The sequence below is a fragment of the Silurus meridionalis genome, chromosome 4, assembly GCF_014805685.1.
Source record: "Silurus meridionalis isolate SWU-2019-XX chromosome 4, ASM1480568v1, whole genome shotgun sequence".
In the NCBI taxonomy this organism is placed as follows: domain Eukaryota; kingdom Metazoa; phylum Chordata; class Actinopteri; order Siluriformes; family Siluridae; genus Silurus; species Silurus meridionalis.
In genome coordinates, this window is record NC_060887.1 from 18,955,556 (window position 1) to 18,971,910 (window position 16,355).

General features: G+C 39.4%; 2 protein-coding genes across 4 annotated transcripts in view; one reads left to right on the top strand and one right to left on the bottom strand.

The window, feature by feature from the left end:
• Positions 1-5,896, top strand: part of ldlrad4b (low density lipoprotein receptor class A domain containing 4b) — a 76,454-nt gene extending 70,558 nt beyond the window's left edge. For both annotated transcript variants that reach the window (XM_046846669.1, XM_046846670.1), the window contains one exon: positions 71-5,896. In XM_046846669.1, the coding sequence (XP_046702625.1) occupies positions 71-604 (534 nt within the window). In that variant the 3' untranslated portion in view covers positions 605-5,896. The remainder of the gene's footprint in view (positions 1-70) is intronic.
• A 1,874-nt stretch (positions 5,897-7,770) lies between these two features.
• fam210ab (family with sequence similarity 210 member Ab) lies at positions 7,771-15,109 on the bottom strand. 2 transcript variants are annotated; one of them, XM_046848195.1, is made up of 4 exons: positions 14,953-15,109; positions 11,263-11,678; positions 8,364-8,475; positions 7,771-8,272 (listed from the first exon to the last, which is right to left on the bottom strand). In XM_046848195.1, the coding sequence occupies exons 2-4, from the start codon at positions 11,649-11,651 to the stop codon at positions 7,940-7,942; spliced, it is 834 nt and encodes a 277-aa protein (XP_046704151.1). In that variant the 5' UTR covers positions 11,652-11,678; positions 14,953-15,109; the 3' UTR covers positions 7,771-7,939. The 2 variants fall into 2 exon arrangements, with proteins under 2 accessions (XP_046704151.1, XP_046704154.1); XM_046848198.1 differs by lacking the exon at positions 14,953-15,109 and adding an exon at positions 13,937-14,025.
• Positions 15,110-16,355: the final 1,246 nt, after the last annotated feature.

Consider the following 16,355-nt stretch of genomic DNA (forward strand, 5'->3'; position numbering starts at 1 on the left):
TGCATTATATTTCTTTCAACACTATTGCTGCAGACTATGAATCATTTTCCTTTGACTCTTTTGACTCCAGGTGGTGTATGCACCTCATCCTCGCGAGCGCTTCAGCACTCCCTCATTCCTGCAGCGAGACCGTTTTAGCCGTTTCCAGCCTACCTACCCTCTTCTGCAGCAGCACATCGACCTGCCACCCACCATCGCACTTTCGGATGGAGAGGAGCCGCCGCCGTACCAGGGCCCATGCCCGCTGCAGCTGCGCAACCCCGAGCAACAGCTCGAGCTGAACCGCGAGTCAGTGCGAGCACCACCCAATCGCACAGTCTTCGACAGTGACCTGATGGACAGCCATGGCCCGTGCCCACCTAGCACCAACACAGGCATCAGTGCCGCCAATTGGAGTGCCCACGGACGCACGGAAGGCCCTCCACCCGCTTACAGTGAGGTCATGGGCAACTACCCAGGCACAGCGTTTTACCTTCACCAGCACAGCAATAACCAGTCCTCCTCCGTGCCAACTGTGCCCGGTGCCAGGACGCGCCAGGGCAGCACGGAAAGCACAATAGTCCTGAGCAAAGCCAAGGACATGCAGAGAGGGGAGCTAGTGTAAGGTCGGCTCTCCATACCCTCTCCTTTTACCGGCTACAAAGGGGCGTGGTCACTCTCTGGACACTCCCATGCACAACATAAAATGCGTCTGTCTTCACTACAAAAGCAGAGCCACATTACAAGAAGGAACCAAGCGGAGCAAAGCTTACAAAATAACATTATATTAACTGTCTCTCATACAAAAGACATAGCAAAGCTTTGTAGCGCTATTTTGTACTTGTGTATTATATTCAAATGGGAGATGATATTAGCACATAGGTTTTTTTTTTAGTTTGTTTTTTTGCCCCCTCCCCCTTTTTTTTGGTCATGTGCTCTACAAAACACCAACACATCCACAGAATCAGGACAGGACTTGGAGTTGAGGATATGTTTTTCAAGACCATGATCTGTGCACAATTGAGATTTATAAAAAAACAACAAAAAAAACAAACAAAAAAAATTCTAATCGAAATCCCAGTGCCAAGGTTTTTGTGTGTGTGGGGGGGGCTGGTGTAAGGGTAAACACTCGCAATTATCCATTTAAATCAAAACACACAAAAGTTGCACTATCTTGATTGTGAAAAAAAAGAGGATGGAAATGCAGTGCATGGTCTTTGTTGTTAAAGAAACGCCGTGATCTGTAGAAGCTCTTTACTTCTGCACAAGAGTTACTTCTATCCAGCCTAAAAACCCCTCCCTCCCAGCTCTTAATCCTCCTCACAATCCTTCAGACATTTATACCTCTTAAGGTCAGAGGGATACTAACAGAATGTTACTTTCAATTAATATTGTCACTTTAGAGGCAGAAATGTTTTACGATCATACAGTAATTACTTTTGTTCGAAGTGTAGACTTTTTATTTTAAGTATCAAGCAGTCTGAAAGACTCTTTCTTCCTGTAGCAGTGTTAAAATCATTTAGTTTCTCTATAATTATCTTAAACCACACAGAAAGACGACGAGAAATAGGGGTTACGTGAGCAGGGTCGTGCTCGTAAAGTTATCAATTTATGAACTGCAATCAAGGCTCTTGTAATCCTTTATACGCGTTGCACTCGGCCAATGACGAAAACCAAAACGGCATTTATTTATCCTTTGAACGTTTTTACGGACGCGAGGTGTTATCGTGTGCGTCGTTCAGCATGGACGGAAGCTTCTCCTGGCTTTTCCTTACTTGAAACGGCTAATGCTGCCCATTCGTGCACTCTTTCACTTTCAGTCCCTTTCAGACCCCCATCTGTACAGCGTTGTGATGGATGGTGCCATAGTAACCAGAGTGAGCAAAAACAAACAAGCATACAAACATAGCCCATGCTGCTGTGCTGTCTGCATCTCCTAGATTAGGTAGGATAATCAAGTGTAGTGACACAGTGAAGCTAAGGGCTAAAGTAGGGGTTGTTCACTGTAATATCTCATTAACCCAGCCTTCCTCTGATTCGGTTGCCTTTTCTGCTCGTCCCGTCTTGCTCGGTTCTCAGACGTGTCCGTGTTTGCGCATGTGGTGTGTTTCAGGTGGGAAAAGAGTGTCCATTTTAGATCAACTCCTGCTCATGGAGAAGCAGTAAACAACCAGTGCCCGGGGCGGGACTTCATATCGGATTTTTCCTCGCCGCATGAAAAAAGACCTGAACTGATCCCAGTCTACGATGCCTGTGAATACAAGCCCTTCGATGCGTTGCATAATCTGCATGCAATTTCCTCTTTAATATACAATCATCTTCTTACTTTCAATCCATAGCATTGTGGGTATTTGGTGAACACATCCAAACCGTGGTGCTACATTTAACTTGTAGAAGTTTACAAAATGAGCAAACTTTGCTGTCCTTGTCGCAGTGAGTTGGCAGTCAGCGCTGATGTGGTGTGAGAGATGGGACGTGTGCAGGCCGGTGGTTAACTGACACTTTTGTCCAATGGGAAGTTAGTTTGCCAGTCAAAACGCTCTGAGCGCTTAGATGTTCATTTTTGATCAGGACCCAAAGGAACTTTTGCCTTGTAATGCGGAACACATCCCTTTAATGTCAGCTTTACAGACTGAGAATCACCTTTTCCAGCTGTTTTTCTTGTTTCTTTTCCCGCTCATCCAGTGCACTGAACATGGACAAACATGATTCTTTTGAAACATCCATCATGGTTGTTTTTTCCACTGACACATGCTTATCCACTGCCTTTTTGTTCAACATTGTGGGTAGATTTTAAATATCACTGCCTTGTGTGTTTGGCTGTCCCCTATAGTGCGTGTGTGTGTTTCTGTGGAGTGCACTTGCGTGTGAATGTTTATTCATGAAGATGATGTGACCTGTAGGCTAGTTTGTCCAGCTAGATTACAAAGCTTGGTTTCTCAATCCGGCTCTTGACCTTAAGCCTTAACTGCCTAATAGTACACTTGAAAGACGAGATATTTTAGTGGACACTGATTAAACCCGAATCCAGACTTAAATATGTCCTAAAGCGTGTGTGTGTCTGCATGTGTGTGTTTTTGTAGAAAGCCAGAGAGTACAGCATGCATGTTCAGGGCTGGTTCCCTGATCATATATTGAGGATGTACACTAGTTTTCTCTGAATCACCATTGTGTGTGTGTGTGTGTGTGTGTGTGTGTGTGTGTGTGTGTGTGTGTGTGTGTTTTAGTCCAGGACTAGGTCTGATCAGTGTTTGGAAGGACATGAAGGATCTCTGTTATTGAGCATTTACAAAGCGAACAGAGCCACTATCTGTACACTTCATTAACCTGGAGGTATTTTGGGCACAAACTAAAACTAGCCAAGGATCAAATGAGCAAACACGGTTCGGTCTACGTTCCTTCCAGTCTAGGTTGAATCTATACCTGGAGAGCTGAAACTCCACAACCGACCACAATCGTTTTCTACTGCAATGCCAGCATTTTAGTAAGGGCTTCTGCCAGCTACCCCACGCGTCGTGTTCTGATTTTATCTTCGCCAGGTTGAGATGGACTCAGCAAGCAGCGCCACCACTTGCAGAAAGTCTCGACAACGTTCCTCTTTGTTTCTTCGACTGAGAAGCTCGAACGCACTACAGTCACGTGTTTCCTCCCCTCATTTTACTCTTCCAAAGAGCTCCCGGAGCTTATCCTTCATCTGCGCTGTTTAATGCTGCTGCTATCGCTGCTGATGCTGCTTTCACCGATCGATTGCAGTCTGGCCCACGCTTGTCGGCTCGACCCTTTTCCCACCCAATAACCATCATTTCATCGTCTCCACTCGGCTTTTCCCGCTTCACTTCGTCTAATTGTTGTCCTTCGCCACAAAACAAGTGCTCGTTTTCGTTGCCCGTGGAATGAGGCGCTTTTGTTTGCATGTGCGTATGATGCGAGCGATCTCGGTGCCTAATGTTCACCTTTTTGAGCAGACGTAGGAACCCACTTGCACTCTTTAAGCTCCCACCTTCGGTGTGCCTCACTTCCAACGGTGCTTTTTATTTCACCGGTCTGTCAGTCTGTGTTTTTGTTTTGTTTCTTTTCTTTTGTTGTTTTCTTTTGTAAGGTGCTGTAAATAACTTGAATATGTTATGCACACATATCCTACCCAATGGGTAGAAACCACAAAAGATATTGTTAATATTGTAATATAATGTATAGATTGTATAAAAAATTTAACACAGTGGTATCAGGTTTGTAAATGCCTACAGTCGAAAATGTGCATTTTTTTTTTTGTCTTTTTTTGTGAACAAGGAGGTTTGCAAACAATACTTAAATATGAATTACAGAATGATTACAAAGTACTACTTATTTTTCTTATGGATGATAACAATATTAACAGTATGAAGTTATGGCAGTTGTTCTAGGACAAGAGAGTTGCTTGATATAGAGTCAATGTGTTTTTTTATTTATATAATCCTACCCTCAAAATAGCATAACTTGTATACATTGCAGTTTAATGGTAGAATTGGCGAACCCATGTAGATCTACGCTACAGTACATTTTCACAGTTTCACCTACAGCCTGAGTGAGAACGCGTCGGACGAGCTAGCTACAACATGAACACTGTTTTAATCACGTTTACAAAATGGATTCAGTTCCATACAATCATCCGGCAGCCAGAGGGAAATCATGTTCGGGAAAGTGACTGTAGCATCGAAGGGCGTTGTGATGTTCTCGACATCTGCATTTAAACGAGTAAAGTTCTACCACTTTGTTCCAGTTCACCAACACGAAACGAGTAGAATGTAATACAAAGAAATCAGACAAGTCCCTACATTCCCCTGGTTGAACTGGTGATTTAGGAAGGGGATGTGCTTCACCTTAACATGCAGACAGGTCGAATACATGTGTTCTACACGAGCAGTAACATCTGAACCTACAGAAATACTCCAGTCAGGACAGCAGAGACTTTGCTGTTGCTTCTGGGAATGTTGGAATGTGTGTATTGCATTAAAATAAAAAAACATCACTATTCAGACTTTGTTCAGAAAGTGCATATATTCGATATTATTTGAGGTACTTTGTAACCACATAATAGCCAGTCCTAAATTTGCCATGCAACACTATGCTTCCAGCCTTTTACTAATCTGTCCAGACAGCGACGACACTGACACTTCTACCATTCTTATTTCTTACTTATTTATTTCACACATTCTGTGTACGTGGTATGTCGGAACCAAATGGGGATTTTTTTTTGTTTGTTTGTTTGTTTATTATTATTTTTATTAGAATGACAATATCTGCTGGGTGTCCACTGTAACGTTCGGCACATCCACCTCAAAGGAACTGAAGATAATGTATATAGCAACTTCATTTCTCCAGTGCTCAACGGCAGGGAGCCTCGAGAGGTTTGTGGTGCGAGGTGACACCACAGAAGGCTTTGTACCCTTACGAGCGCCGACTGAAACTCAAATTGCGCCTCGGTTTGTTTTCCTCAAAGCATAAGATGCTTCTGCGCACACCACCGCTAACCCTAACTTTCCCGCATTATTGGTCAATACTGGACTGCTTTCGTCATGGACTTTTTCGTGTTTTTTTGTTGTTTTTTTTTCTCTCCATTTATTTTAACAAAAATTGTACCCCAGCATTTTTTTGTGCGTGTGTATGCATAAGCGTGTACTTGTATTTGGCCATACACGTACATGCGTATGTTTATATACACGTTAAATATATGTATTTTTGCCTCTTTTTATTTAAGCAATTGTGATGTACTAGGTTCTAGGCCTAAGGTCTGTTATTGCAATACTTTTTCAGAAAAAAAAGTTCAAAATAGTCCAAAAAAAAAAAAACTGTTGCTCTAAATGCTGTTGTAGTCAAAGATTTTATGCTTGTACTGCTGTGGTTAAACTACAGCGAAACCATTAAAAACGTACAAAAAATATACCACCACATCGAAAGTTTCATTGCATAACAACACACCTCCATAACAGAAAGCAGAAATTCAACTGTGTTTGCTTGGTTCATATTCAGGTTGAGTGAATTTAACTGTGACAGGAAAAAGAAAAGTCATTTATTAGATGATGTGTGTAGATACATTTCTTTCCCAACACGTGTTCATTTGATAACATACAGCTTCATTTTAACATGAACACAAGTAATCAAACATATAGATATGGCTTGAGATGATTTCCTCAGATTCAATTTACCTGCCATTTTATATATATATATATATATATATATATATTTATTTATATATATATATATATATATATATATATATATATATATAAATAAATATATATATATATATATATATATATTTATATATATATATATATATATATATATATATATATATATATATACACACATACATACACACACACAATTCTACTACAAACATGTTTAATTTATCATTAAATATCTCGATTTGCTCTTTGAGCACAAATATAGTCACACAGCATTTCAATTCTTAAACTCAACACTTCTGGAGTAGCAGTATTGCTATTTCAACGATAATCCTGTATATTTCATTGCTTTAAACTTATGACATTGTGAACATTGATGCTTTTACAAGATTTTCACACAGTAGAGTCATTGGAAGAGCACTGGTCCTGCTCTGCTTGTATGCTAGTGGTTTGTCTTCAAGCCATGGGTGTAGACACACCTATAAAGGAATAAGACATAAACAAACATGGGGATGGAAGAACCTGTGAGCTGAGGGAAAAGGTGATCTGGAGCTGGATTGATATAGTGTAAACATGTCTGTCTGAAGTCCAGCTAGGTCACACATGCCAAAGCAGCATGTACAGGAAACAGAGGCAGTACGAGAAACGTGTGGATGAAATAGTTGTTTCCACAGCACTTGAGAAATGTTCGCAGAAATGTTACACTGAAATCTGAATGATTCCTTCTCGGTTCACTGTTGAAGCTTTGACGCTGGGGCATATAAGTGCTTTACATGTAACTTGTATACAAATCTGATTCCGTCTGGTTGAAGTTAAAATTCCAAACCCAGTGCACTCCCAGATACACTCCTGAATTCTTGGCCTCAGGGTTCTCCCTCTACAGATACACTAACATCTTCGCAGCAGCCATTGTATGCTTTACGATGCTTTACTGCCATGGAAAAAAACACAAATAAAATTCCTGAAGATTGTGACATGCATGTCTATGAAATCCAAACTACTTTTTTTGTCAGTGGACCATTTTTTTTGTACCATTAGTATATGTTTTATCCAGGAAAGGGACTCATGGTATATCATGGTTAATCAGCTTTCAGAACAGGAATATTATTCCACCCGTTTTTTAATATTCTCTCAGTTGTGGCTTCTACTTCACTGGATTAAAAACCTGCCTCCACAATGGCCCCTTCTGGATTAGACCGGTCGCCTCTGGTTTTAGAATCAAGCTACGTTGTCTCAATGATACGATTATGAACCTTAACTTATTTTTTAAGCTTCACCTGAGTCTCGTTTTCATGTGAACCGTAAATACTAAAGGCAAAACAAAGGACAGTACAGTTTATTATATGCACTCTGGCCTGTTAATTTATAACTCCTGTGCTTGTGAGCCAATAGAGAATGAGAAATTTTAGTGTCTTTGGTTGTTAAAAAAAAAGATGAAATGTTGCTTATTAAATTGGCAGAATATTGCCTTTTTTTTGTTCTAATATTTGTATAATTTATTTATTTTTTTGTCAGTCTGCTTGCTAGGATTTTCTTGTTAATGTGCATTTATCCACAACTTCCTTTTCTCTGTCCTTATATAAGCATAGCTCTGAGAATTATGCAGTAGATATCAGCCATACACGTGTTCAGATTTCTCGATTTTACTGAATAACCTTAAAAATAAATGAGAATTCAGGCCTATTGGTTCATTTCAATTTGCAGCAAGACAGAGCATTGGAGACGCATCACAACACATTTACTGTTTGGAACTGATTAGTAGAATTTCATCGTTATTTTTTTGTTTGTTTTTTTTGTTAATCCGTTTTCTTCCGTAAAGAGACTTTGTCTTTGGTCTCCTGCAGCTTCTCAGCCAGCTTGTCTTTCGTCTCCTCCATTTTTTCAGCAAAACGCTCTTTCGTCTCTCCCATGCGCCCAGAAAAGCGGCCTTTAGTTTCCTCCATTTTCTCTGTAAATCGTTCTTTCGTCTCCTCCATCTTCTCAGACAGTCGTTCTCTGGTCTCTTCCATTTTGTCCTGTAGGTACTCCTTGACCGGAGGAGGGGTGGAGAAGTAGCCATGTTTACGGAGGTATTGCACTGACAGAGATGTGGCTCCGAGCGTCACCGTGTACCTGGCTGGCGTAGCAAGCTGATCGGGACATAAAGCTGATGAGTGAAACAGCATTTTTTGACAGATTTTCTTACTTTGTGTTTGTGCATTAGATTAGTGCGGGTGATACCTTATACATTGCGTAGGCCGTTAGTGCATATCCACCCTGAGAGTCTCGCAGAATATACACAATCTTGTCTGGTAAGCCGATGTACTCCAGAAATGGCACCAGGTTCACCCCTCTGGCAAAAAAAAAAAAAGATGCGAAAACATTTAAGCAATAATAGAATACGGCACAAGGATTTACGATGTCCAGTGCAATGCTCCAGATTTTATAATGCTGAGAACAGTGAGAATGTCCTGTATATGTTTGCTCTTCAGATGACTGTGAAATGTATATGAATGAGAAAAGCGGATTGACTTTATCAGAACTGATTTACGGTTATCGAGAAACATTTTCCGTAACAAAATTGTGCTTGGTTCAGGAATATCAACAGCTACGTGCTGCAAAGGTTTAGTGAAAATCAAGGACGTGCAGAAATTTCATTCATACTGCAAAAGCTTGTTATCAAGTGTGTAAATAATGAAAGAAAAGGATGAAAGGAAACAGCAGTGCTACTACTAACAGGGAGAAGCATGGATTAATGCATATCAACTACAAAGAAAACCAATAACGTTGAAAGACTTGTCATACAGTAAAGAGCTCTGTGTGTGTGTGTGTGTGTGTGTGTGTGTGTGTGTGTGTACTACACACAGCTCCCTTATGATGTTTAATCACAATGTGTGAATAAAAAAAAATTAATATGCAAATAGCTGAACTTGAAGGAAAAAACAGTTTGTAAAACAAAAAAAAGCTAATCAGTCATCAAATATTTTCATATATTCTACATTGTAGATTTTGTAAGGAGGAAAAATAAGACAGGGCGTGGGGTGCAAGAGAAAATGTATGTGGTTTTATGTAGCCTGAAATAGTAATAAAAATAATAATGATAATTCAATCCTAGTTTTCCATTGAGAAACATACATAAAATACAGAGAGTTACAACATAAAAATCTCATCTAATGCCAGATGATGGAACAGCAACTTAAAAGTAACAGTTTATAATCATCTAGAGTGGAAGTGCACAAGCGAAATCTACAAAAAGTGAGGTTAAAAAAAATTATTCAACTCACTCATGGGTAACAAACAAAAAAACTAGTAGCAATGTAGTGCAGAATGTAAATTTAATATAATGGACAGAAAAATACTTATCTTCCTGTTTCACATTTTTTCAGATGTTTTGATAATTATAGCAGATTAGTGAGAATTAGCAATATTCCTTGGGTGTATTTTTAGAGGATCGTAGAGTCTCTTGTATTTGCACTAACCAGACAGAGTTACTTTTGTCAATCCTACAACATTAAGCAAATTTTTCAATCATCCAATAATAAAAAGGTGTGTAATTTTACCATTATAATTTCATTTGTTATCATTATAATGTGACTGAAAATGAGAGCTAGCTGACAAATACAAAGCCAAGGTTCTCAACCAGTGAGGATTAACATACTGGAGTACTGACTATGGCCATCTTTTACATGGTCTGCTTTTTCAGGGTGTGAGTTTCTGAAATTCATGTATCCATCTTTTATTGTTTTTTAAGCAAGCAGAGTAGATAGATCAGGGTGGAGTTAGTCATGGCCGGTTTAGTGAACTCTAAGCCCATATTTCCTCATGATCTGTTTAAAAGGATGTAAATATGAAATAAAACAGGGATCAAAGAGTTTTGTATGCCACCGTGTTTAGAAGACACTGAGTAAGATGTTCCTCAGGACGACGGACTGAGAGCGGACATACTGAAAAGTGTTGTTCCATGTAATTTCCATAAAAAATAGAATGGTATGTCTGACCAGCTGCACTAAGATCCATGAGGATCAACACACCATTAGAAAGATACCAGTTGAGTGACATCAGCAGCTCACTTAACAATAACGTGCATTTTCAGTGCTGTGGTTTCTTCTGAAAAGGTCACAGCCACTCAGACTTTCTGCCAAAATGTTGTACAATTGTGGTTAAAAGTGGGCCAGTAATTAAGTTGGAGAGCTTTTAGGGACTGGATTTACCACAGCATTGTTTTAGGAGCAAAGACTGTAGATCAGTGTATGAAACAGTGTGTGTATCTGTGTTTTATATGTACACTGGTGCTTTATTTATGTTTTAACTACCTGTAATCATCATGCTGCTTCTGCTCCTTCTGTATTCTGTTCATATAATACCTTATATATCTTGCACATATTTAATATAAATTTTCTATACATAGTGTAATTCACTATTTATAGTATTATTCGCTCAACACCCTTTGCACATATCCACTGTCCATAGCTTATTTATTTACCTGCTGTCTGTGTGCGTGTTGCACTTTTTTTTATTATTATAAATGCTATTATTTGTATTTCTGGTAGATGCTGAACTGCATTTTGTTGCTAAGTGCATGTACTTATCAATGCTAAAGTGTGGTATTCCTTTTATACCACTTTTGCCAACACTAAGATTTTTTTATTGATTAAAAAAATATTACAACCTGCTTTCTAAGTCATTTAGAATTCACAGTTACATTTCCGAGTTCCTGTTTTCGCTTATGTAATAACAGCCACTTTACACGCCCTCGATTGTAACAAGGCAAAAAAAAAAAAAAAGTTCTGTGTCTTGCTGCTGACACATGAATCAACAGTGTTTAAAATTTGTTTACATGGTCGCACTGTAAGAAACAAACAATATATTAGAATGAGTGCAGCACTATAAAACTGTGATCTGCCATGCAGCTAGAACTACCAATACTTTCAGACCAATCAGATTTTCAAATTGAACAGTACCATTTAAAAAAATAATCAGATTAATAGCTTATGAGGATGTGGACAGTTACATCACAAAGGCATTAATGCAGGAAGTAACATATATTAATTCAGTTAATTAGCTGGATTAACCCCCCCCCCCAAGAAATTTTTTTTTTTTAAATGAATGGAACATTCAGGTGACAAAAATGTGCACTTACTTCATTGCAGCATAATAAAATGAACCAAACCACACAGTGGAAGTGACGAGATGCACCGGAACCATAACTTTGCCATACTGTTTAAACATCTTCTTAAACCTCTGATAGAGCCCAATCGATTTGTCCTGCAGTGGATCTAGGTCTTTGTTAGACATTGGGGAGGCTCCTGACTCTTCCTGGCTTTTTTCATGCTTCTGTGCAGCTGTTTGAACTTCAGGACGTGTCTTGTGGGACTCAGAGTTCCTGGTGTTGCTGGAGGAGCTGAAGAGGCGTATAGAGAAGCGGTTTACATGAAGGTTCTGTGCACCAAAACTCAGGTCTCTCATGTTGAGGTCCAGGCACAACGAGCGCAGCGGGATGGCTGCGTGATGCATTACACGCTGCATCATCTGTTCGAATTTCCAACCTCTCACAGCCTAAAGGAAAGAAAACAGTATCAATACCACACTTCTATTCCCTCAACTAGTGTGTGTCTTCTGTTTCATTATTAATATCTTTACATGGGCAAATCTTATGAATGAGATCAAGGTGCTTACAAATCTACAGTGGTTTGAAAAAGTGTTTGCCCCCTTCCTGATTTCTTATGTTTTTGCATCTTTGCCACACTTTAATGTTTCAGATCATCAAACTAAACTAATTTAGATATAGGCAAAAGATAACAAGTGAACACAACATGCAGTTTTAAAATGAAGGTTTTTATTATTGAGGGCAAACAAAATCCAAAACTACATGGCCCTGTGTGAAAAACTGTTTGCTCCCCTGTTAGAGTTCAATTTCTTTAGCCACACTCATCCCTGATTACTGCCACACCTGTTCGCAATCAAGAAATCTCTTAAATAGGACCTGCCTGACAGAGTGAAGTAGACCAAAAGATCCTCAAAAGCTAGACATCATGCTGAGATCTAAAGAAATTCAGACAACAAATGAGAAAGTAAGTAATTGAGATCTATCAGTCTGGAAAAGGTTATAAAGCCATTTCTAAAGCTTTTGGGACTCCAGTAAACCACAGTGAGAGCCATTATTCACAAATGGCAAAAACATGGAAGAGTGGAGAACCTTCCCAGGAGTGGCCAGCCGACCAAATTTACCCCAAGAGCACAGCGACAACTTATCCAAGAGCTCACAAAAGACCCCACAACAACATCCAAAGAACTGCAGGCCTCACTCGCCTCAGTTAAGGTCAGTGTTTATGACTCCACCATAAGAAAGAGACTGGGCAAAAATGATCTGCATGGCAGAGTTCCAAGACGAAAACCGCTGCTAAACAAAAAGAACATAAAGGCTCATCTCAGTTTTGCCAAAAAACATCTTGATAATCCCCAAGACTTTTGGGAAAATGCTCTGTGGACTGACGAGACAAAAATTTCACTTTTTGGAAGGTGTGTGTCCCATTACGTCTGGTGTAAAAGTAACACCGCATTTCAGAAAAAGAACATCATACCAAAAGTAAAATATGGTGGTGGTAGTGTGATGGTCTGGGGCTGTTTTGCTGCTTCAGGACCTGGAAGACTTGCTGTGATAAATGGAACCATGAATTCTGCTGTTTACCAAAAAATCCTGAAGGAAAATGTCCGGCCATCTGTTCGTGACCTCAAGCTGAAGCAAACATGGGTTCTACAGCAGGACAATGATCCAAAACACACCATCAATTCCACCTCTGCATGGCTGAAGAAAAACAAAATGAAGACTTTGGACTGGCCTAGTCAACGTCCTGTAACAGACTCAATGTAAGTTATCACAAACACTTGATTGCAGTTGTTGCTGCTAAGGGCGGCCCAACCAGTTATTAGGTTTAGAGGCAAACATTTTTTCCACACAGGGCCATGTGGTTTTGGATTTTGTTTTCCCTCAATAATAAAAACCTTTATTTAACAACTGCATGTTGTGTTCACTTGTTATCTTTTACTAATATTTAAATTAGTTTGATGATCTGAAACATTCAAGTGTGACAAACATACAAAGTTTTTTGGACTGTATTTGGATACCTCACCATCAAATTTGTGTTTGTTGAACCTCTTATTCCAGCTTTAGTTTCTGTTTGCTGTTAGAATAACTTTTGCCTTTTTTTTAGGAAAACTTTTTTTTTTTAATTGTGGAGCCTGGCATTGTGGATTTGTTTATTCTGCCACTAGCGCCTTAGAAAGGTCAGGCATTGATATAGGGTGAGCAGGTCTGGGGTGTAGTCAGAGTTCCAATTCATGTTAATATTTGGCTGTCAATATCTTGTTTCAAAGCAAATAATCAGAACTATATTCAAATAGTGGATAACATAAGAAAATGCTAGGGCCAGACAAATTATGATTTACAGCACATTTTTTGTTGCAAAACATTTACGGTTTAGAAGATAAAGGAGGTTATGAAAGGGATAATGAGTGCACCAGGCTATGATTAAAAACATATACAGTGGATATTATAAACCAAAAATCTGCACTTTGCACACCACTGTCAGTTTTCATACAACACAAAGGCTAAGGGAAATAAAAGGGAAAATCTGTCTCCCTAATCCACTTCCCAAAATATTCTTCAGGCCTTTGTGGGTTGGGTTGAAAATTTTGTATGTCGGTTTCCAGCAAACAACACAAAGGAAGCAAAAAGATGGTGAAAGTGTGGAAAAGAAAGATAGGGATGAATCTGCACAGCTACACCATGCTTCATTTATTTACACCTTGCTTACGTTATTATTTGCTTGCCGCTGTTTCTTCTTGTCCTATACAAACTTATTTTTTTCCAATATCACAAACTACTCCATCAGAAATGACATGACCAAGCATGACTAAGCTCATTTGACTATTCTTTGATCCCACAGTGAAAAACCCGTATTTATACTGCACTTGCATCACATCACCTCCATGATTTAACTACAGCCTGTGACGTCACACGGCACACTTTGAGTGTGCCTGTAACATATTATTGCTAGTGCTTCTAGTTTTCTGTAATTTTGGAAGCTGTGCTACCTGAAGACAAGTTCACTACAATTACTCAGGAAACTACTGCTTTAATAAAGATGACATATCATTAAGCAAAATAATGTATCTTGCGTTTTTTTTTTGCTGTGCAATTACTGCTTATGTAATACAGAAAACCCACGAACAAATACAACCTGATCCACTTTCACCCGGTGTGTTATTTTGGACCAATTTCGATCATTTGAACGTTGATTGTGTCCCTCAGTCGTCCCCTTTATATGTGGACTTTTTTAAAGAAAATGTTTTAAAAGTCCTTGCTGTCGGAAGTCGTCGCCTTCAGTCCAGTGGGCGTGGCTTTATCCTCAGTAAACATGTCCTAAATATAAAAGCTGTACACACAACTACATCTCATCCCATGTGTGCTACTTTCTATAGTCCTGTATATTTATACAAAACTATACACATCTAACACGTAATGGACAAGTCCACGTGCCCTTTGTATGACTACTTCCGAGTTTGACCGCTAGCAGTCAAAACGTCAGCATGGAAATAAAGTTGAGATCAGCAAGGAATAATACAAAATATTAGATCTGGACGGTGTATGAGAGAGGACAGTAAGGACATTAAGGTCACACAGACACACTACGAGCTCTACATTACTGTGCAGTTCAATATAGCTAAGCTAATCGGCTAGTTCACCGACCAAAAAAAGATGCTTGCTAATTTTGAAATATCCTACACACAAAGACATTAGATACAAATAAGAGTGTGAAGTGTAGCTTACATTAAACTCGAGTTCAGTCGGAGTTTTTAATGTGTCCTCGAATGCACGCTCCCCGCCATGCTCCTGTCTCTGCCATGCAGGCGCACACACTGCTGCACATGGACTTCACCCGCGCAGTGCTTCATGGGAAATGCGGTCTCCCACGGTTAGCATGTGAGACTGAATCATTAGCGTGCGTACTTAGCACTTTGCCACCCCACAATGTATCAATGCAATATGCAATTATATTAGCTTCTAATTCAAATCTTTTCACAAACAGGAAGCCAAATGTTGCTCCAATGAAAACACACACACACCAGTCACTTTAATATAAACACCTCTTCACCTGCTTGTTTGTGCAATTATCTAAACAGCGACCATGTGCACAGTGCATTGCATAAAAAACCTTACACATTTAGGTCAGGAGCTTCAAATGTTCCCATCGAACATGGAATGAAGAAAAGGTGTGATGTGTTTGACCTGTTTAAATGAGGGACAGTTTTGTGCATTGAAACACTTGTTGATGACAGTTGTTGACAGTTGATTTGAGAGATGAGAGGAACATGGTCAGATTAGTTCAAGCTGCCAAGTGGAAGCTGCCATGTGGGCAGGAGTGTAATATCAGGTGTCGGCTACTACTTCCAGTCTTTTTAAACTGTATGGTTTTGTTAAGTGGGTGACGATGATAGCCTGAGATTCTTGTTCTGAGTGGAGCTTGAATTTTTGGAGTTAATGTATCCATCCTGGCGGCTAAAATTATTCTGTCCAATGTCCCCTGACCTCCACCAACTAGGTATTTCCACACAGAACTGTCATTCAATATGTGTTTTGTGGGTACTTGAGTACTAACCCAATTCTGAGTAAATTCTAGAGTATGTTGTGTGTGAAAATACTAGGAGATCAGCAGTTTCTAAAATTCTCAAGCCTGTGCTTCCAACATCCACATGTATAAATGGAGATGTCTAAAGAGCAGGCATTGACATTTATTGCCTGTTTGTGAAAAACAAAATAAAACCATTATTTTACCCAGTATACTTTCAAAATTATTGATCTATCTCAATGTAATTAAAAGGTTTTCACCACTCTCACACACCAACTTCAACACGGTATTCAGTCCTCTAACATGCTACAGTCCATCACTCTGGACTTCTAGTAGTTCCTACAATAGCAAAGTCTACTAAAAGTGGTAGAGCATTTTCACATTTAGCTCCTAATCTTTTGGAATAGTCTTCCTGACAGAGTGGCTCAGACACACTTTCCCAGTTTAAGTGCAGATTAAAAACGTATCTTTTTAGCAAAGCCTACACATAAAACACATCACATTATAACCTTGTGCTCCAGTACATCTGATCAAATGCACATTATCAACTTGTGCTGTTAATATCATGAACAGCAACTACACTAATTCCTCTCCACTGCTTCTC